Source organism: Protopterus annectens, chromosome 9.part0 (assembly GCF_019279795.1).
Source record: "Protopterus annectens isolate FY-2018-M chromosome 9.part0, PAN1.0, whole genome shotgun sequence".
In the NCBI taxonomy this organism is placed as follows: domain Eukaryota; kingdom Metazoa; phylum Chordata; order Ceratodontiformes; family Protopteridae; genus Protopterus; species Protopterus annectens.
In genome coordinates, this window is record NC_056743.1 from 55635386 (window position 1) to 55657184 (window position 21799).

Sequence of the window (21799 nt, forward strand, 5' to 3'; positions counted from 1 at the left end):
AGGAGTCCAGTGAGACTCTTGCGGCAAATGTTAGCACAGGGTACCATCAGACATTGGTTTAATAGCTAGAACCGGGAGCCATGGTGGAAGCCGGTTTGGCAGAAACTGAGTGCGTCCACTGAGGTCGATCAGCCATCAGCTTCTGATGGCGAGAGGGAACCATGGCTCGTGGTATTGGAGGGGCCTACTCCCGCCTTTCCATCCACCTAGGCGTCCGCTTCCAAATCTACGCATCCTTCTACTCCTCTTAAGAAGAAACAAAAATTAAAATACAGAGAAACAGAACCAGTTTGTGGATGGAAAGCCTTTTCCCAAAATCTTTCAGAGCTTTCCAGGCCTTCCAGTCTCATGTGCCCCAACCAGCCCCTACACCTGTGCAGGTCTTGGAGGATTCAGAAGAAGAGCTATCCTCTTCTGATGAATTACTTACTTATTGTTCCCAAATTGAATCTCCCAAGGACTTCATTACTCCTGAAGAGGAGGACACTCTTGGCCCTGAATCTCTAGAGGAAGATTTCTCCTTTGGCAACACCATTTCTCTTATGAGAGAAAATTTTAAATGGCAGGCCTCAGATGTTTCAGAATCTAAAAGGAGGTATTTTGAACTGCTACACATGGATCAGCCCCTCCCCATCTGCATTCCCTCCCCTACTTTTGCAATGCCTTTCTGGCTGCATCTCCGGCCCCTGATTCTCATCCCCCTGCTTCCAAACTTCCAGATAGGTTTATAAAGTTCCTCAGGATAAACAGTTCTTACTCAGGAGCCCTCCTGCAGACCCTGCTGTCATAGCTGTGTTGGCAGACAAATCATCCAGACAGCTGCCTTCCACTTCCCTGTCTCTCACAGATCTTCTTCTTTCGACTTTTCATGGTTAGGGGTCGCCACAGTGGATCACCTGTCCGCTCATAATTGGCAGTTGAGTTTTATGGTGTCGAGTTGCCAACCCAGTGCCCAACCTTCCACAGAAGGCACACACATGCACACACATCTAGGGCCAATTTAGAGTGTCCAATCCACCTACAGCATGTCTTTGGGATGTAGGAGGAAACCGGTGCACCCAGAGGAAACCCACACGACCACAGGGAGGACATGCAGACTCCGCACAGAAGGCACCCGAGCCGAGGATTGAACCGAAGAACCTCTTGCTGTGAGGCGGCAACGCTAACCGCTGCACCACTGCAGCTGCCCTCCCTGTCTCCCACAGGTAAGGACGGCAAATTTCTGGATAGGCTAGTAAATAAAGTCTATACTTCATCCACACTAGTCATCTGAGCCCTAAATTATCAAACACACATGGCTAGGTGTGTCCTAGACACCCTATCCAAAGTCTCTGCACTTGTACCAGACTTGCCAGACTCTCCTGCTAAGTCACCACTCTCCACTGCCTCTCAGGTGACCAGGCACTCCACCAAGTGCAGTAATGATGTGGTAGAAGAATCTTCCAAATCTGCAGACTCAGGTTCTGTTCTGATAATATACTCCTGGGTGAGACTTCTGCCACTTCCATGGATGCACAAACCAAATTGCTGGATGCACCACTTGATAATAAGGCCCTCTTCAGTGCAGCCATTGCAGAGCTCCTTTAATCCCTACAGGAAAAGGGAAAGGAGCTACAAAATCTAAAACATTTGCTAGTCTCACCTATTCCTAGGTACCATAGGGAACTATCCTTAAAGGACCACCTTTGTTAGGAGGCAGTCATCTCAGTCTACTGCCCCACAGGCTAAGGGAAGGAAATAATCTAGGAAGCACTCTACACCTAGACCATCCTCTTCTTCTGCCCTGACTCCCATTCAGAGGCAACCTGACCCTGACAGAGCCCTTCAACTGTGAGTCAAACCCTTTACCCACGTCCACCACATCCATCCCCCCTGTCCCTCTGCCTCGCCCTTTCCCTAGCCTCTGATGTAATTTTCCACCAGGAGGGTTGGGTCCTCTCCATCATTCAAAAAGGGTATTATCTGACTTGGTGGACAAGTCCTCCTTTCCAGGGGACACCCCAAGTTTCTTCAGAACAGCTTCACTTTTTACCTCCAATTCTGAATCCACTCCTATCTCAGAGCACAGTAAGAAAAAAAATCCCTTCAGATCAGACAAACAAGGGATTTTACTCCAGGGTGTTTTTGGTCCCAAGAAAGGATAGTCCTTGGAGACCAGTTCTGGACTTCTCTGTCCTCAATCTATGTCTCAAGGTGCCTACCTTCAAGATGTTCACTGCAACATCTCTTATCCCCAGCCAAGCCTTCATGGTATCCCTGGAGCTGAAGGGATGCCTACCTTCATATCCCCATTCACCCCATCTACAGGACATTCCTACATTTTTCAGTTTTCTGCATTGCCATTTGGGTTCTCCACAGCTCACAGAGTATTCGGAAAGTGCTTAGCTTCAATTACCCACTGCAGAATGTAGGACATTCAAATATACACATGCCTGGATGACCTGTTAATCCTCCACCAGGACTACCACTCTCTTCACCATCACCTACACATGGTGTCCAAAACCTTGGCAAACTTAAGGTTCACTGTGAACCAGCAAAAGTCACACCTGAGACCCAGCCAAGACCTTGTCTTCTTGGGATGCAGGATAAGAACCATCAAAATGGCAGCCTTCATCCCCTGCCAGAAGGTAGAGGCCCTCGCACGTTACCTTCAAACACTTCTCTCTCCAAACCATATCAGCCAGGGAAGTCCTGAGGGTTCTGGGCCACATGGCATCCTTGATCCCCATGCTACCCTTGGCAAGGCTGCATATGAGGACGTTCCAGTGGGTTCTGAAGACTTGGTGGAAATATTCCCACCCTCTGGATACTCCCCTCCCTCTTCTCCCATGCCTGAAAAAAGAATTGGAATGGTGGATTGCAGCCATCAACCTTAATCAGAGTATACCTTTGCAGACCCTCACAACACATCTACACAGATGCTTCAGATCTGGGTTGGGGAGCAGTTCTGCAAATTCACAACAACCAGAACATAGTTCAGGGAAAGTGGTCCTCCCTCAGACAAAGAGATCACATCAATATCAAAGAGATGAGAGCCCTTCTCCTAGCATTACAAACATTCCACCAAATTCTCCTACCAGGCACTGTGAAAGTTGTCGCAGACAATATGACTGTCCTGTGGTATATGAACAAGTGGAGGGGACACGGTCCTACCCGCTTTGCAGCTTAACAGTTCAGATTTGGTCCCTAGCAGCAAAACTCTACATTTACCTGCAAGCAGTACACATTCCTTTCACAGAGAATGTGATGGAGGACACTCTGAGCAGAACCTCTGCACCCTCCCACAAATGGATGCTTCACAGTGAGGTGTTCTTGGACCTTATTCACAAGTGGGATATTCCTCAGACACATCTTTTCGCCTCCACACAGAACAGGCAGATACTCTGTTTTGCACAACAGATCCACATCCACAGGCTTGGAAAGTGAACGCCTTCTCTTTTCCTTGAGTGGGGAACGCCTTCTCTTTTCCTTGAGTGGGGAACGCCTTCTCTTTTCCTTGAGTGGGGAACGCCTTCTCTTTTCCTTGAGTGGGGAACGCCTTCTCTTTCCTTGGGTGGGAACGCCTTCTTTTCCTTGACTGGGGAACGCCTTCTCTTTTTCTTGACTGGGGAACGCCTTCTCTTTTCCTTGAGTGGGGAACGCCTTCTCTTTTCCTTGAGTGGGGAACGCCTTCTTTTCCTTGAGTGGGGAACGCCTTCTCTTTTCCTTGAGTGGGGAACGCCTTCTCTTTTCCTTGGGTGGGGAACGCCTTCTCTTTTCCTTGGGTGGGGAACGCCTTCTCTTTTCCTTGAGTGGGGAACGCCTTCTCTTTTCCTTGAGTGGGGAACGCCTTCTCTTTTCCTTGAGTGGGGAACGCCTTCTCTTTTCCTTGAGTGGGGAACGCCTTCTCTTTTCCTTGAGTGGGGAACACCTTCTCTTTTCCTTGGGTGGGGAACGCCTTCTCTTTTTCTTGGGTAGGAATGTAGCTTTATGCCTTTCCCCCCTTCACATTGATTCAAAAAGTCCTTCTGAAGATCCAGAGGAATAAACCAAAAATCCAGCTGGTGACCCCCTTTTGGCCAAGACAGCATTGGTTCCCTCTACTTCACGTACTAGCCAAGGGCAATCACCATAGGTTACCCCACCAAGCCAACCTACTTGCACAAGACAGTGGATTCCTCATATACCCAACCTCACACTCACTTTATGGGTGATACAGGTCTGATCCCCTTCAGACACCTATATTCAGAGGATGTACTCAGTGTCCTGCAGGAATCCAGGAAACCTAGTGCCAGGAGAAATTGTGTGTCAAAATGGAAAAAATTCTCCAGGTGGTGTCAAAAGAAAAAACAGGACCCCTTTCTTATCCCTGTGCCTGTGGTCCTTTCTTACTTGTGTGAACTTCTACATTCAGGACTGACTTACTCTACTGTTAAGGTACACTCGTCTGTCATTTCCACCTGTCTCCCTTTGATTCCTCCCCTGGCATCCAGATTAGAGGTAAAACTATTCTTAAGAGGGGTCCTCCATATCAGACCCCCTTGAAAACCAATACCACCTTCATGGGACACGTAATTTTGTCCTTGAAAAACTCTCACTACCTTCTTTTCAGCCAGCTCACTATGCATCACTGAACCTGTGTACTGAAATCGGTACTGCTGGTAGCCCTCACATCCACCAAGAGGGTCTCAGACACCATCACTGAAGCTATGTACTTGTAAAACAGTACGGCTGGTAGCCCTCACACACCCAGGAGGGTCTCAAACAACATCACCGAAGCTATGTACTTGGAAAACAGTACTGCTGGTAGCCCTCACATCTGCCAGGAGGGTCTCAGACAACATCACTGAAGCTATGTATTTGGAAAACAGTACTGCTGGTAGCCCTGCCATCCGCCAGGAGGGTCTCAGACAGCATCACTGAAGCTATGTACTTGGAAAACAGTACTGCTGGTAGCCCTCACACTTGCCAGGAGGGTCTCAGACAGCATCACTGAAGCTATGTACTTGGAAAACAGTACTGCTGGTAGCCCACACATCCACCATGAGGGTCTCCGACAGCATTCCTGAAACTGTACTTGGAAAACAGTACTGCTGGTAGCATTCACATCCGCCAGGAGGGTCTAGGAAATCCAAGTCGTTATGGCTACCCCTCCTTACCTTATCTTCCATAGGGACAGGGTTTCCCTCAGGACTTATCCTTCCTTCATACCTAAAGTGATCAATGAGCTGTTCTTGTATCAGGCCGTTAACCTTCCTGTTTTCTTCCCTCAACCTCGGAATTCCTCCGAAAGAACTTTCCATTCCTTGGATATTCATAGACAACTTGGGTATTACCTGGACAAAGCCAAATCCAGTAGAAAGTCTGACCAGTTGTTTGTCTCCTTTCACCCAAGGGCCTTGGGGAAGGCAGTCTCTAAGCAGTCTGTATCCTTATGGATTTCAAAAGCCATCTCTGCTTGTTATTCCCTTCATGCAAAAGATTTAACTGCCAATGTGAGAGCTCATTTTGCTAGGGCAGCTGCCTCAACAGCAGCCTTTTTTAGGGGGGGGTGACCACACTTGGATACTGGAGGCAGCCACCTAGTCGTCAGTTCATACTTGTACCAAGCATTACAAATTAGATTTGATTTCTAGTGCCAGAACTGGGTTTGCTAGGTCAGTTTTACAGGGGCTTATAGACCAGGCCTCTCACCCTACCGCCCAAGCTCATACCTAAAGCTTTGGTACTCTCCCTACAGTTATGAATACTGCAACAGGAGAATAGAAGGACATAGGTTAGTTGTGTAAAAACTTAACATAACCTTAGATGTCCTTCTCTTCCATGTTGCAGTATTCAGTCCCCCCTCCTACCTCCTCTTACCCTGTTTATCCTTCTTACATGGCATTCCCATAGCTCCTCTCATCCAAACAGGGAACAACAACAGGCAAGTATCTCTACAAGGTGCCTTCTTGCTTGGTAGCATATGTGGGACTGAAAAGCTTCCTTTCTTTTGCTTCCCAGGGGTACTACTGTATGCGGCAGTAATTTCTGAAGTGGGTATGTGCAGACGTCAGTTTTATGCCAGACTTCAGTGGCTCTGACAAGCGATGTCGCATGTATCCCTGCTCCTGAGACGTGGTATACTGGCCATATGTCCAGTGCTGGAGACAGCGACCTCGCTACAGTTATGAATAGTTCAGCATGGAAGAGAAGGACTTCTAAGGTTATGGTAAGTTCTTACAAAACTAATCTTTGTGTCTACACACACACAGACTGACACACACACAGACTGACATACACACACACACAGACATCCTTTTCAACCCCAGGTATGTCGGGAAAGTGGTGAATCGCCTTACTGTGGTCACATTAAAACCCAGCACATACTGCAAACTGTTTGATGTTCATCGTGTTACACTGCTGCAGTCATCACACTTGGGTTATATGCCGTCAGGCGGTCCCGCAGTCAGCCCGAGGTCCAAAGCCTTGGTCCGGCGTCGGTTGCTGTTGCTTCTTCCCTGACGTCAGTGCGACAGGGGTATAAAAGAGGCAGCTGACGCCATTTTCTTCAGTCTTTCTTGCCGCGCGGTGCCCGAAGCAGAAGCAGTTCGCAAGTGCCGGTCGGCCGACTCCTGAGATTTTCAAATCGAATTTCAGACCGAATTCTTCAATAAAGCTAAGTACCCCATTGGGGAACCTTTTCTTACCTCAGCCCTATGTCAGAAAAAGTTAATAATTGCATTTCTTGTGGGAAGCAAATACCTCATAAGGATTTTCATTCCTATTGTATCCCTTGCCTAGGCCCAGACCACGACGTCACACATTGCAACTGTCTACCGGGATGCATAAAAAGCGCAAAGATAAGGACAGGCAGCCGAGACCCAAACCAGACACCGAGGCCTCTGCTAGGCCAGTCGCCGGTTCTCCGGTTTTCTGTGAGGCACCTACGCAGCCCCTGATGACCGCTGATTTAGAACCCCAGCCTGCATCCAACTCCCAAGCGGAGATTGCAGGGCCTCCAGAGCCTTTATCTTTAGGCCCTTTCGACTCCATGGCTGATGGGGATTCCAGTGCAGTTGAAAGGCCGTCAGTTGCTGAAAGTGTCTTCAGACCGACTACACTTACTATTAAATCCTTTACAAAACAGAAACCTCCATTAAAAGTAAGGAAGCCTGCACAGCAGTCTCCAGTGCAAGGCCCATGCCTAAGAAACAGATGCTTAAGATGGCCGAAAACGTAATTACCCTAATCAGGGGATGTCCTTCAAGGATGCATCTGCAGTCATCACATATGGGTTGTCCTGCCTCAGGCAGCCCTTCGGTCGGCCGGATTCCAAAGTCTGGGTCCGGCGTCGGCTGACGTTGCCCCTTCCCCAACGTCAGAGCGCCTGGGGTATAAAAGCGTCAGCCGACGCCATCTTCCTCAGTCTTTCTTGCTGCGTGGTGCCCGAAGCAGAAGCAGTTCGCAAGTGCCGGTCGGCCAGCTCCTGTAATTCAGCTACCAAGACTTCAAAGCTAAGTACCCGTTGGGGACTCTTTCTTGCCTCAGCCGATGTCAGATAAAGTTAATAATTGTTTAACTTGTGGGAAACAAATACCTCATAAGGATTTCCACTCTTACTGCCTCCCCTGCCTAGGCCCAGACCACGACGTCTCGGCCTGTTCAGCCTGTGCTTCCTTCACCCGACGCACTCTTAGACGTCGGGCGGAGTTTGCAGAGGAATTTTTGGGGGCTAGTTTTTCATACAAAATGCCATCGGAGACTCCGACTTCACATTTAATAAAGAAACAGAAGGACAAGGACCAACACACGCGGGCCGCGGTTTCGGCTGAAACCACGGCCAGGCCTACCGCGAGTGTCTCGGTTGAAACAGAGTCCTTGGTACTTCCGACCCCCGAAACCGCTCAACCGACAACCTCGGCCCTGGAGACCCCTGCTGAGTCGGTTATTGAATTTCCTTCAGAAACTGGTGTCTTGGAAACTTCCGACACCATTCCTCTAGACAAAACTACTCCAGCATGTGGTGCAGCTAGGCCTCCTGCATCCATGTCCATAAAGGCATTCACCAGGGCTAAAGTTGCTAAACATACAAAAGCTATGCCTCCCAGGGTTATTCCTCAGGGACCCTCTACAAGTTCACAGATTCTTACTTTAGCAGAGGACCTTATTTCCTTGATTTAGGGGATCTCAACCTCATCCGGACAGGGGCTCTCAACCTCCTCTAGACAAAAGGCCCAGGGTTGAGCCCTCTGATCCCCACTCCTCAGAGGAGGCCTCTGATGGCTCTGCTTTCTCGGACTACCAGGAGGAGGCTTTTTCTGCCTACGAGGATTCTGATGCTGAGGAATCAATCCCCTCGGCCTTCCCTCCTGAAGAACTATCCTTCGGTGAGACCCTTCACACTATGAGACAGCATTTCAAATGGCAGGGCCAGGAATTTTCTGATTCCAGGAAAAGATTAAGAACTTTTCTGCATTTACCTCAGCATAGACCTTTGGTTATTCCTCCTGTTTTGAATGTCATTGATGATGTGTACTCTGAGTCTAGCATAACCCCTGACACTCTTCCCCCGGCCCCTGTCAAACCCGATAGGTACTACAGGGTCCCGGACTCACATCTTTTTCTTTACAAGGCCCACTCTGCTGATCCAGAAACTATTTCCCAGGGCCCTAAAGGGGTTGCAGCTGCCACCTCTAAAAATCCACTCCCCTCTGAAAGGGAGTCCAGGGCTTTAGAGAGATGGGGTAAAAAAGTGTATACTTCTGCTACTCTTTCTATGAGGGCATTAAATTGTCAATTTCATATGATACAGTACCAAGAGTATTTGTTAGATGAATTGCATAAGAAACTGTCTTCACTTGAACCCCTAGATCGCAAATCACTACAGGATCTGGTACATAACTCCCAGCAGGTTAGTAACCATTTCTTACAATGTGGTTATGATGCATTGGAAGCTTCATGTAGGTCAACTATGACAGATGCAGTCATACGTAGGCATGCTTGGCTGAAGGAACAATCTCTGCCAGACCATGTTAAAGCTAAGCTTCTGGATGCTCCCCTGGAAAAGCAAAAGTTATTTGGCACCACTGCTCAGGAGGTCTTAATGAAAGTTGAGGAAAAGGCAAAATCTGTACAAACAGTCAAAGATTTTCTACAAGTCCAACCACCAAGATTCAGCAGAAATTGGCCTGCCAAGAATTGGTCCTTTCCAGACACAGAAAGATTTCAGAGAGGCAAGAACAGGCGTGCCAGAGGTATAGGGCAGGCTAGAGGCTCCTACAGAGGGCGTCAATGGCAGCCTCCCAACCAGAGAGGTAGTGCAGGACCTACAACTGCTGCACAAGGACAGATTCAATGACTTTGCTTTGACTCCGCCAAACAGGGCTCAATTAGAAGCACCTTTGGGCGGAAAGCTTTCTTTATTCTCAGACAACTGGCACACTATTACAAGAGACAAATGGACACTGCAAATAATAGACAGAGGATACAGGTTCCATTTTCACACATTGCCAAAAAGAAAAGGCATGCCAGACCTGCCACCAAATCAAAGGGCAGAGGCTTTGAAACAAATCTCCAACTTAATGCAAATGAAAGCTATAGAAAAGGTTCCTCTTTCAGAACAAGGTCATGGATTTTATTCCAGACTATTCCTTGTTCCAAGAAAAGAAATTCAGTGGAGGCCTATTCTCGACTTGTCCGCACTGAATACTTACCTCATTGTGCCAAAATTCAAAATGCTGACTCTACAGCAACTCCTTCCCATGCTGGGCAAGGGGTCTTGGCTGGTGACTCTAGACCTCAAGGAGGCATACCTGCATGTCCCTATCAGACAAAGTTGCAGAAGACACCTCAGATTTCTTGCAGGTTCAGAGCATTATCAATTCTCAGCATTGCCCTTTGGCTTATCTACTGTGCCCAGAGTATTCACGAAATGCCTGGCATCAATAATTGCACACTGCAGACTTCAGGGGATTCAAATATACCCATATCTGGACGACTGCCTTATACAAGCGGACAGCCAACAAACTTTGGTAACAGACTTGAATTATGCCATCCACCTACTACAGGCATTGGGATATACAGTCAACTTTCACAAATCAAGACTTGTTCCATCCCAAAGAATAACTTTTCTGGGTGCGGATTTAGACACAACCACCCAAATGGCTTTTCTCACAGAAGAAAAACAAAGACAACTACCGGATTACTTCAAAAATCTGACAAGACAAACTCAGCTGACTGCAAGGAAAATCCTGCAGGCCCTGGGTTACATGGCATCTTGCATTCTTCTCATTCCCCAAGCAAGGCTGCATATGAGGAAACTACAATGGTACCTAAGGAGTTTATGGACTCAGCACAGCCACAGCTTGGAAACTTTGATCCCACTCATTCCATGTCTCCAAAAGGAACTTCTGTGGTGGGCTCAAGCAAGCCAATCAAACAGGGGTCTGCCCTTCGGCAAGCCAATAGCCAGCCAAACTGTTAAAACGGACGCTTCAGACCATGGTTGGGGAGCACACATGGAGGGCAGATGTATTCAAGGACTATGGTCACAAAAGGAGCTACGCATGCACATAAACCAAAAGGAAATGCTGGCAGTGATACATGCAATCGATTCCTTCAAACTCTTTCTGCATCAGGGCCACCTGCTAATAAGGACAGACAACACCACAGTTATGTGGTACATAAACAAGCAAGGAGGCACCCATTCCTACCCTCTTTGCAGACTGGCAATGAATCTATGGGAACTTTCTTTGAAACTCAATATAGACCTGCAATCCCAGTTTGTGCCAGGAAAAGACAATATACTGGCGGACAGCTTAAGCAGACATATCATGGATGCACACGAATGGATGTTGCACCCAGACATCTTCTTACAGATAACACAATCATGGGGAAGGCCAGACATAGATCTTTTTGCCTCCCCCACAATCATCAGCTGAAGAAATTCTGCTCAAGGACATACCACCCACAAGCATGGAAAGTGGACGCCCTATCTTTCAGCTGGAGAACCCTAACAGTTTATGCATTTCCACCTCTTCCACTAATGACCAAGGTCTTACTGAAGATCAGGACAGAGCAGCCAAAGGTGATTCTGATAGCTCCGGACTGGCCAAGACAGCACTGGTACCCACTGTTAAAGAGCATGTCACGCACGAAACCATGGCCTCTTCCTCAATGGCCACTTCTCCTGACACAGCACAATTACAAAACTATGCATTCCAACCTGAAAACCTTGCGACTAACAGCCTGGAAAATACCTTGACTCCTCCTCAGGATAAGCTATCCAAGAGAGTGAAGGATATCATCATGGAAGCTCATAGGCCTTCCACAAGAAAGGCATATTCAGCAAAATGGAAAAGATTTCACACTTGGAACACCACAAAGGGCCTAGATGTGACAGTGATGAACATGCCATATATCCTGGAATACTTGGCAGAAATGCTCCACAATGGCCTGTCTTACTCTTCCATTAAAATTCATGCTTCAGCAATTTCAGCAGAGTACAATACTGATCCACCTGTCTTTTCTCATCCTCTCCTAAGACAGTTTCTAAGAGGAATTAAAAACATCAATCCTCCAAGGAAACCTCCAGTGCCTACTTGGGACCTTAACTTCGTGTTGGAAAAACTAACTCTGCCTCCCTTTGAACCAGCAGCATCTGCAGAACTACAGTTCCTGTCTTGGAAGACCGCCTTCCTTCTGGCCATAACCTCAGCAAGAAGAGTATCTGAGTTACAGGCCCTCATGGCAGTACAGCCATTCCTTATTTTTCATCAGGACAGAGTCTCATTGAGAACCAATCCTTCATTTATGCCAAAGGTGGTATCCAGGGTCTCATTAAACCAAGCTATTCACCTGCCTACCTTCTTTCCAAATCCACAAAACAAAGGGGAGAAACTTCTGCACACCCTGGACATACACAGACAGTTGCGCTACTACTTGGACAGAACTAAAAGCTACAGAAAAACTGACCAGCTGTTGGTAGCATATGCTGCTGGTGCACAAGGAAAAGCAATTTCCAAACAGACAATTTCAAAATGGATAGGAATTGCATTTGTTTCTGTTATTCCTTCCATGGAAAAACTGTGCCAGCTAACATTAGACCTCATTCCACCAGAGCCACAGCCACCTCCACAGCCTTCTTAAGAGGGTGGCTACCAAGGACATTTTAGAAGCTGCTACATGGAGCTCCGTGCATACATTTTCCAAGCATTACAATTTACCTTTATATTCCAGATCCAGAGCAGGCTTTGCTACGGCAGTCCTGCAGGGCATTTTAGCTACACCATCCTTTACATAGATCCTCCACCCCCAGATTGGCTATGGTATTCTACCCATATGTGATGACTGCAGATGCATCCTTGAAGGACATAGTACAGTTTTGTACCTACCATAAATGTAGATGTCTGATAGTTATGCATCTGCAGTCAGGTTTACCCTCCCTCCTTCCCCTCTTTGGTATTTATTGGGTACTTTTCCCCTCTCATAGCTAGCTGGGGTTATCTATTATGATGTATTTGTTGTGTGTGTGTGTATATATATATATATATATATATATATATATATATATATATATATATTTCTGTGCATGTTTGGAATTTATTGCATTTATCCAAATTTAGCCTTTCTTTGAGGGCACCTGACATCTGGGGCAAGAAACACTGAGGAAGATGGTGTCGGCTGACGCTTTTATACCCCAGGCGCTCTGACGTCGGGGAAGGGGCGACGTCAGCCGACGCCGGACCCAGACTTTGGAATCCGGCCGACCGAAGGGCTGCCTGAGGCAGGACAACCCATATGTGATGACTGCAGATGCATACCTATCGGACATCAACATTTATGGTGGGTACAAAACTGTACTTTCCCATCCCCCACCTGACAAAAGGCCTAGACAGGAGGAGGACTATGCTTCCTCTGACCAGGTTTCCATTACCTCAGATTCTTCTGAGGAACAGGAGTACTCTTTTCCCCCTTATGAAGACTCTGATGCTGAAGAGTCTATTCCTTCAGCATCTCCCCCAGAAGACTACTCTTTTGGGGAAACTTTACATACCATGAGGAAACATTTCCACTGGGAAGGCCAGGATTACTCTGATTCTAAGAAAAGGCTCCGAGAGTTCCTCTTACTACCCCAGCACAGACCCCTTGCTATTCCACCTGTGTTAGACATTGTGGATGATGTTTATTCAGAATCTAGCCTTAACCCAGATTCATTACCTCCTGCACCAGCCAAACCAGACATACTACAGAGTCCCTGACTCACATAAATTCCTATATAAAAGCCCTGTTGCTGACCCAGAAACCATTTCCCAGGGTCCCAAAGGGGTTAAGGCCTTTATTGCTAAAAATCCTGTACCGTCTGAAAGGGATTCTAGAGCACTAGACAGATGGGGAAAGAAAGTATATACCTCAGCTACTCTAGCTATGAGGGCCTTAAATTGCCAGTTTCACATGCTGAAATATCAACAGTATTTGATGCCTCAATTAAAACAAAAAATGAGCTCACATACCGAGCAGCCTGATTGCAAGGAAATGCAAGATTTGTTGCATGCAGCAGAACAAGTGGGAAAACATACTTTGCAATGTGGATTTGATTCATTGGAAGCTTCTTGCAGAGCAGCCGTAACAGGGTCTGTCATTCGTAGGCATGCTTGGTTAAAAGAACAAACTTTACCTGATCATATTAAAGCAAAGTTATTGGATGCACCCTTACAGCAGGATGTTTTATTTGGTGTGAAAGCAGAAGAAGTTTTAAAGAAAATGGAGGATAAGGCAAAATCTATGCAGACGGTCAAGGATTTTTTACAGGTCCAACCCCCTCGTTTCAGCAGAAATTGGCCAACCAAAAACTGGTCCTTTCCAACTTCTGACAGACCACAGAGGGGCAAATACAGATTCCCAAGGGGCAGAGGTCAGCCCCAAGGCTCTTACAAGCCACGACAATGGGGTGCCACAACCCAGAAAGGAGGAGAAGACAGGTCTCAAACTATCAGAAGACAATCACAGTGACTTACCCCTCAGACTGCCAAGCAAATCACTCTTGGCAGCTCCCTTGGGGGGGGAAACTTGCACTTTTTGCAGACAATTGGCACATCATCACAAAAGACAAATGGGTCATAAATATTGTAACTCAAGGATACAGTTTCCACTTTCACACTTTACCAAGGATAAAAGGAGTGCCAAACCTGTCATCAAATCAACGGGCAGAGGCTCAAATACAAATTACATCACTCATGGACATGACAGCCATTCAACAGGTTCCTACACAGGAGCAAGGGCAAGGATTTTACTCAAGACTCTTTCTGGTTCCCCGAAAGGACAAAGCCTGGAGACCCATTCTGGACCTTTCAATTCTAAATGCATACCTGGAAGTACCCAAATTCAAGATGCTCACACTACAGCAACTTCTTCCCATGCTGGGCAAGAAGGCTTGGCTAGTAACGTTGGACCTGGTGGCATACCTGCATGTCCCTATCAGACAAAATTGCAGAAGATACCTCCGATTTATAGCAGGTACAACTCATTACCAATTCTCTGCACTGCCATTTGGCTTCTCTACTACGCCCAGGGTCTTCACAAAATGCCTGGCACCAGTAATTGCATACTGCAGACAAAGAGGAATCCAAATATATCCATACCTGGATGACTGCCTTATTCAAGCAGACAGCAAGGACATTCTTTTAAAACATCTGGCGTTTGTAAAAAACCTACTAAGTTGCCTAGGGTACACAGTAAATGAAAATAAATCAAAACCAGTGCCCTCACAAGACATAATATTCCTGGGTGCCAGCTTAAATACAACGGCCCAGATGGCTTATCTCATGCCAGACAAGCAAGGACAACTGACTCAATACTGCAAAATGATGGCAACAAAAACCCAACTCCCTGCAAGAAAAATTCTGCAGACCTTGGGATTCATGGCATCTTGCATACTACTAATACCATATGCCAAACTGCATATGAGGAAATTACAATGGTACCTGAAAAGCGTATGGACTCTACACAGCCACAGCTTGGAAACAATAATACCACTAATTCCCTGCTTTCAACAGGAGTTTCTATGGTGGGCTTAGGCATGTCACCTCAACAAGGGTCAGCCTTTCACCTTGCCCACAGCCAGGCAAACAATGACAACAGATGCATCGGATTACGCCTGGGGAACACACATGGCAGGACAGTGTATTCAGGGCAAATGGTCTGCAGATCAAATGCATCTCCACATCAGTCAAAAAGAGATGCTAGCTGTACAAAATGCCCTAACAGCTTTCAAGGACCTCCTACATCCAGGGCAACAACTAATAAAGATGGACAACACCACAGTGATGTGGTATATAAACAAACAAGGGGGCACACATTCCTACCTCCTATGCAGGCAAGCAATGACCTTGTGGAACACAGCACTGACCTACCAAGTTCAACTACAAGCACAATTCTTGCCAGGAAAGAAAAATACATTGGCAGACAAACTAAGCAGAAATATCATGGATCCTCACGAGTGGAAACTAGACCCACAAGTATTCACAATGATAACTCAAAAATGGGGGAGCCCAGACATAGATCTGTTTGCCTCTTCCCAAAACTACCAACTGTGAAAGTTTTGCACAAGGACATACCACACACTAGCTTGGAAAGTGGACGCCCTCTCATTCAGTTGGAAAACACTAACAGTGTATGCCTTTCCTCCACTGCCTCTTCTGGCAAAGGTGCTGCTAAAAGCCAGATTAGAAAGGCCACAAATGATACTCATTGCTCCAGACTGGCCACGCCAACACTGGTATCCAATATTAAGGAACATGGCTCAAGGCCCACCATGGATTTTACCTCAAATTCCTCACCTGCTGACTCAGCAAAACAATTAGATTCTACACAGCCAGCTCAAGACTTTAAATCTGGCTGCATGGCAGATTATCTAAACAACCAGTCAACACTTCTCTCTACAGCTGTTATGGATGTCATTCTGGAGGCCAGGAGACCCAGCACCAGGAAAACCTACTCAGACAAATGAAAAAGATTCTGCGCCTGGAACCAGGCTAAAGGCCAAAATCCTCTTGTCCCAAATATTCCTCAGATTCTGCAATATTCCACGCTTCAGCTATTTCAGCTCATTACAACACAGATCCTCCTATTTTTTCACATCCATTATTAAGACAGTACCTCAGAGGGGCTAAGAACATAAGATCGCCCCGAAGAGCACCAACACCAACTTGGGACCTCAATTTTGTTTTGGAAAAACTTACAGTACCGCCCTTCGAGCTAGCTTTTTCAGCTGATTTACAATTTTTATCATGGAAAACTGCCCTGCTGCTAGCAATAACTTCAGCACAAAGAGTCTCAGAGCTACAGGCCCTAATGGCAGTGGAGCCTTTCATCATTTTTCATCAAGACAGAGTCTCTTTACGAACTAACCCTTCCTTTATGCTAAAGGTGGCATCCAGTGTGGCTCTAAATCAAACCATTCATTTACCCACCTTTTATCCAAACCCCCAGAATAAAGGGGAAAGGCTCCTACACTCTTTGGACATTCACAGGCAATTACGTTTCTACTTGGATAAAACAAAGGTTTTCAGAAAATCTGATCAGCTCTTTGTATCCTATGCTGCAGGATCTCAAGGAAAGCCTATATCAAAACAGACCATTTCAAAATGGATAGGACATTGTATCCGTTTCTGCTACACACACCATGGGAAACCTGTACCTGGTAACATTAGGCCTCATTCCACCAGGGCTACAGCAACATCAGCAGCCTTCCTCAGAGGGGTACCAACAGAACAGTAAAAGCACAAGGGAAGTAACTTAATTGACAAAGATAAACGGCTTTTCCAGTGAGGTATGTCTTAAGAATGTTTATTGTTTAAGAGGTGCATCTGTTGTTAACACAGTTCCATCAGGTCATACCCTAGCAAGCCATATCAGTCTGATACGAGGAGTAATGCGTAATTGTGGTACAGGCCATATCAGTCTGATACGAGGAGTAATGTGTAATTGTGGTACAGGCCATATCAGTCTGATACGAGGAGTAATAGGTGAATGTGGTACAGGCCATATCAGTCTGATACGAGGAGTAATGGGTAATTGTGGTACAGGCCATATCAGTCTGATACAAGGAGTAATAGGTGAATGTGATACAGGCCATATCAGTCTGATACGAGGAGTAATAGGTGAATGTGATATAGGCCATATCAGTCTGATACGAGGAGTAATAGGTGAATGTGGTACAGGCCATATCAGTCTGATACGAGGAGTAATGGGTGAATGTGATACAGGCCATATCAGTCTGATGCAAAAAACAAGGCAGGAAACCACTGGATAAACACTTTATATAAGTAAAGCTTTCGGATACAATCCTTTCTCAATACAAAACAATGCATAGAACCAGCTCTTTATATAGGTCCAAATATATCACATGACATGCAGCCAAAATCACATGATATGTCATCCAAATCACAAAAACATTTTAAAGAAACATTTAAAAAAAAAAAAAAAAAACTTTTTTAAAAAACTTAATACAAAAAATTGAAATACTTTAGTAAAACTTTAAAAAAATATATAAACTTTAAAAAATATATATATTTAGATAAAACTTCAGGCTAAGAGAGATTAGCTCTACTTAATTTAACTAAAATAGGTTTGAGACTGACTTGGCTATTCAAGCCTGGTTTTGAATCACTCATAAGTCTCAAGATATATTTTTTAAAGTTTATATATTTTTTAAAGTTTATATATTTTTTTAAAGTTTTATTAAAGTATTTCAAGTTTTTGTATTAAGTTTTTTAAAAAAGTTTTTTTTTTTTTTTTTTAAATGTTTCTTTAAAATGTTTTTGTGATTTGGATGACATATCATGTGATTTTGGCTGCATGTCATGTGATATATTTGGACCTATATATAAAGAGCTGGTTCTATGCATTGTTTTGTATTGAGAAAGGATTGTATCCGAAAGCTTTACTTATATAAAGTGTTTATCCAGTGGTTTCCTACCTTGTTTTTTGCATTTTGGTTCCTGGCGTTTATTTTCTTCATATCAGTCTGATACAAGGAGTAATAGATGAATGTGATACAGGCCATATCAGTCTGATACGGGGAGTAATAGGTGAATGTGGTACAGACTATATTAGTCTGATACAAGGAATACTAGACATGCCAGCTCAGTCATGTAAACAGAATGACAGATGAATGCAGCACAGGCTGGATCAGTCTGATAAGAGGAATAATGCAGGCTGCATCGGGAAGCTGTTTTAACCAAGAGTATTGGTTCAAGTAAAAAGTCTGCAGAAGATGCACAGATTGTGTGGTGCAGTGTAATTTAGCATGAGGAGCTAATAATGTCCTCTTCAACATTTTTTGATAAAATCTATAAAATATTTTTATTATAAAACAAGGCTGAAGGTTTGTGGCATGAATGAGGCAGGACAGACTATTGGTTGACATTATTCCTTTTCATAACATAAATCATATGAAAGTAAATTTGAAGAACAAAGCAATGCTGAAGATTCGGTGTTCCCAAAGCTACCATCAGGGTATCATAGTTTGGCACTTTAAGCTGTATAAGGGTCTCTGACTCTAGAAATGCTAATCATACGTTACCTGTGTAGTACGGACACACAGTTGTTAGGCCAGAATGGGATGGATACAGTTATAAATGTGCTGCACTGAGTTTATTAAATACACAGTAAAATAGTCACAATGGAATATAGCAAAAATCAATCAAATGCCAGTTCAAAATTTTCAGTGCTTAAAGAGTAGAGAGTTGTGATACATGTTCTAGTTTTTAAACCTTCACTGCTTGAAAATAGCTATTTTAAGCCACTATTCAAGGCTGTCACGGGCCTTTTGTTACATAGGACACCTACATCTGCTGGCTGTTGAGACGAGTTAAAAAGTGCAGTAAAACACTAAGAAATGGCTCACCTGTGTCTCAGGCAAACAGTTTAGATGAGTAGCTTCTTAATACCGTATGTGAAGCGTGCAGTCTGTATGATTTAATTTATTTTCATTTCAGACTCTTTGGTGGTAAGCAAGGTAAACAAGCTCTCCTCACAACTTCTGAGAACATGAAGAACTCGGTGGTTATCTCAAATCCGCATGCTACCCTTAACCAGCAGAGCAACATCGATTCACTATCTGCAAGTGGGAACAACGCTCTCTACAGTAGGAATACCGACATAAACCAGTCTTCTCTGGCCTCAAGTCCTGGCTCTGCTCAGTCGCCTCAATCTAACAGCTTGTCTTGGGGTACCAACCTTAGCAGCTCGTCTGCCGTTAGCAAAGATGGGCTGGGATCACAGTCAGTCAGTAGCCTGTATACCAGCTGCGAGTCTATTGATGTTTCTTTGAGCAGTGGAGCTGGCACTTTAAGCTGCAATAACTCTGCTGGGCCATCTCCTTCCTTTAAAGAAGACCTTTTGAGTTCATTTACAAGGACGAACAGTGTTAAGACCACCATGTCTGAAAGGTTAGTAGCTCTCTGCTCTGTTGCTGAATCTGTGAAGATTTTTAACTCATAAATGTAGCTTGTAAATTGAATGTGGAGTAGTTTAATAATGACTCGTGCTTCAAGATCACTATTCAGCTTCTCTGTTTAATATATTCAGTCATTTTGTTGCAGCACAATGGTGTTTGCAGTTTATTTAGTCTTGAGACAAAAAAAACACAGGTGTTCTTTTATACTGTTTAATACAAGGTTCGTATTACTTGTCTCTGGGCATCAAACTCTTTACATTTTTAACCTGGTATGCATTCACGTCTTGACTTGTTGACCTACAGTGCAGGGGTTACTAAGCTTTTGTCCCCCACTCGTACTCATGACATAGTGATCTGAGCATTTAAGATTACTTGCAGCATTTGCAGTAGCCAAGCAGATGGACGAATACGAGTTAGAACTTGTTGAAAACATGACGTGAATCAGTTTAAATACGTCATACATATCCTTCTGTGTGCATTTCAGCTTGGTTTCTTTGCCTACTTGTCTTCTACTTTATCCAAGTATTTTTGGGGGGCTCTTTATAAGTGTTTAATTTTTGTGTACGTTTCACTTAAGATGATAAAGCAGTTTATAAAAAGAAGTACAGGTTTGGTTTTAAATATCTCTTCACACAGTTTTCAGCAAACACAACTGTTAACCTTAGCTTGTTTAGTGGGAGAATTTTCTATTGCAACTTGAATTCACACATGATTTCCTAGTGGGCAAAACTGTATGACAAAATACTGACATTTGTGTATGTTCCTTATAAGGAGTCAACATTCTCCAAATTTTATGTTTGTTTTATTATAACCTAGTATAAAAAACGGAGAAGCGCAGTGTTAGCGTATCTCAGAAAACACTGGTGTTGTGTAGCCTGTCAGCAGGATTCCTGTCATTAAATTAACGTTACTTTTCATAGTAAACTGTTTATATAGCAAATTCTTTGTGCAATCCTGGATGAAGAACACCTGAATTACCGTTCCAAGCTCAGATCTCCTCTTGTGGATAGGAGCCAGTATGTCTGTCAGCTTTATCTCTACTGTAGATCTAGTTACATTTCAGGCTGCATCTTTGCTCTTTCATTTAGTCTCTATATTGTTAGTGTGTACAGTAACATTTTATCCATTAAAAAAGTTATATGCTGTGTGCCCTACCTAGCCTCAGATCTTGTTTGCTATCATTGGAAACTGTCAGTCCCCTCTGTCCCAGATAAGTGCTGTCATTTTTTATAGATTCATAGGTAAGTACTAAGATAGCTGTCCTTGTGGACCATTGTAAGCCTAGCCAATTTCCATTTCAGATGTGAGCATCAAACTCTGGACTTCGTGTCTGTGAGGTAAACACCTTAAAAGTTATAACAACCCCCAACCCCAAAAAGAGTGGCCCATTCCCATTCCAGGACTTAACTTGGACTGTCTAGGTATAAACCAGAAATACTACCCTTTATACCATATGAGACATGTGTACTATATTTATATATAGTTTAAACTCCTTGGTAGTTTTTCCAGCTTGGGATCACGACATTTCACTTTCTTGAACTTGCACTTTCCAATTTTATTTATTTAACATTGACTACTCATGATGCTTAGGCAGTCTGCCTAGCATCCTTCTCTTAGGTTTAGCAATATATAAAATTTAACCCTTCTGCTGTAGTTGTTAGATTTCTGCAGAAGTGGTTGTTGCTGCTGTTGTGTATTTTGTCTTGCAGTTGTTACCATGAATAAAAGTTTCAAGAAGTGTTAAATGTGGGCACAAAATTCCACCCCAGGACCTACATGATTCTTATGCAATTTGTTTGGGGCCAGACCACTTTAATATATAGAGTGTTACATATGTCAGGGTTTTGGTTCAAGAGCTGCTGTTGGATCGACACAACAAACTCTAAACAAGGGTCCTTTACCTTCTGATGTTCAGAAGGGAGAAAAGGACAAAGATGGAGACAGGGAGAAAGAAAAAGAGGGGGGGCAAAGACGGGGACTTCAGGAACAGAAAAGCAGAGTATGTGTCACCTACAGGAAAAAGACACCATCCACCTTGACTATTGCAACTAAATCTCCCTTAGAGACCATTGTTATTATGACAAGTCTCCCCCTCCAGTACTGATCTTACACTCGTCAGAACAGGAGCTTTCCAGATTAGGACACTTGTCGGAATGGAAGCTGTCCAGATTCATGCCATCAAGGCCTCCTTCAGCAGCATCTGTAAGATCTTGTAGATCTTTTAAAGGTACTATAAAAGCAGGTTGGGAACACATGATGAGGACCTTTCTTAATACTTGCGTAGAATTTAATACTTGCATAGAATTTTGTATTATCCCATCTCCTTCTGAATCCATGGTGGCTCAGGTGGTCTTCCCTTCACCTTTGCTAGTTCTTGTC

General features: G+C 44.5%; 1 protein-coding gene across 1 annotated transcript in view; it reads left to right on the forward strand.

Moving 5' to 3' along the window:
* LOC122810494 (neuron navigator 2-like) overlaps positions 1 to 21799 on the forward strand; it is a 2968645-nt gene that overhangs the window by 1863978 nt on the left and 1082868 nt on the right. Inside the window, exon 20 of the mRNA XM_044082075.1 lies at positions 18960 to 19412. Coding sequence (XP_043938010.1) covers positions 18960 to 19412 — 453 coding nt within the window. The remainder of the gene's footprint in view (positions 1 to 18959; positions 19413 to 21799) is intronic.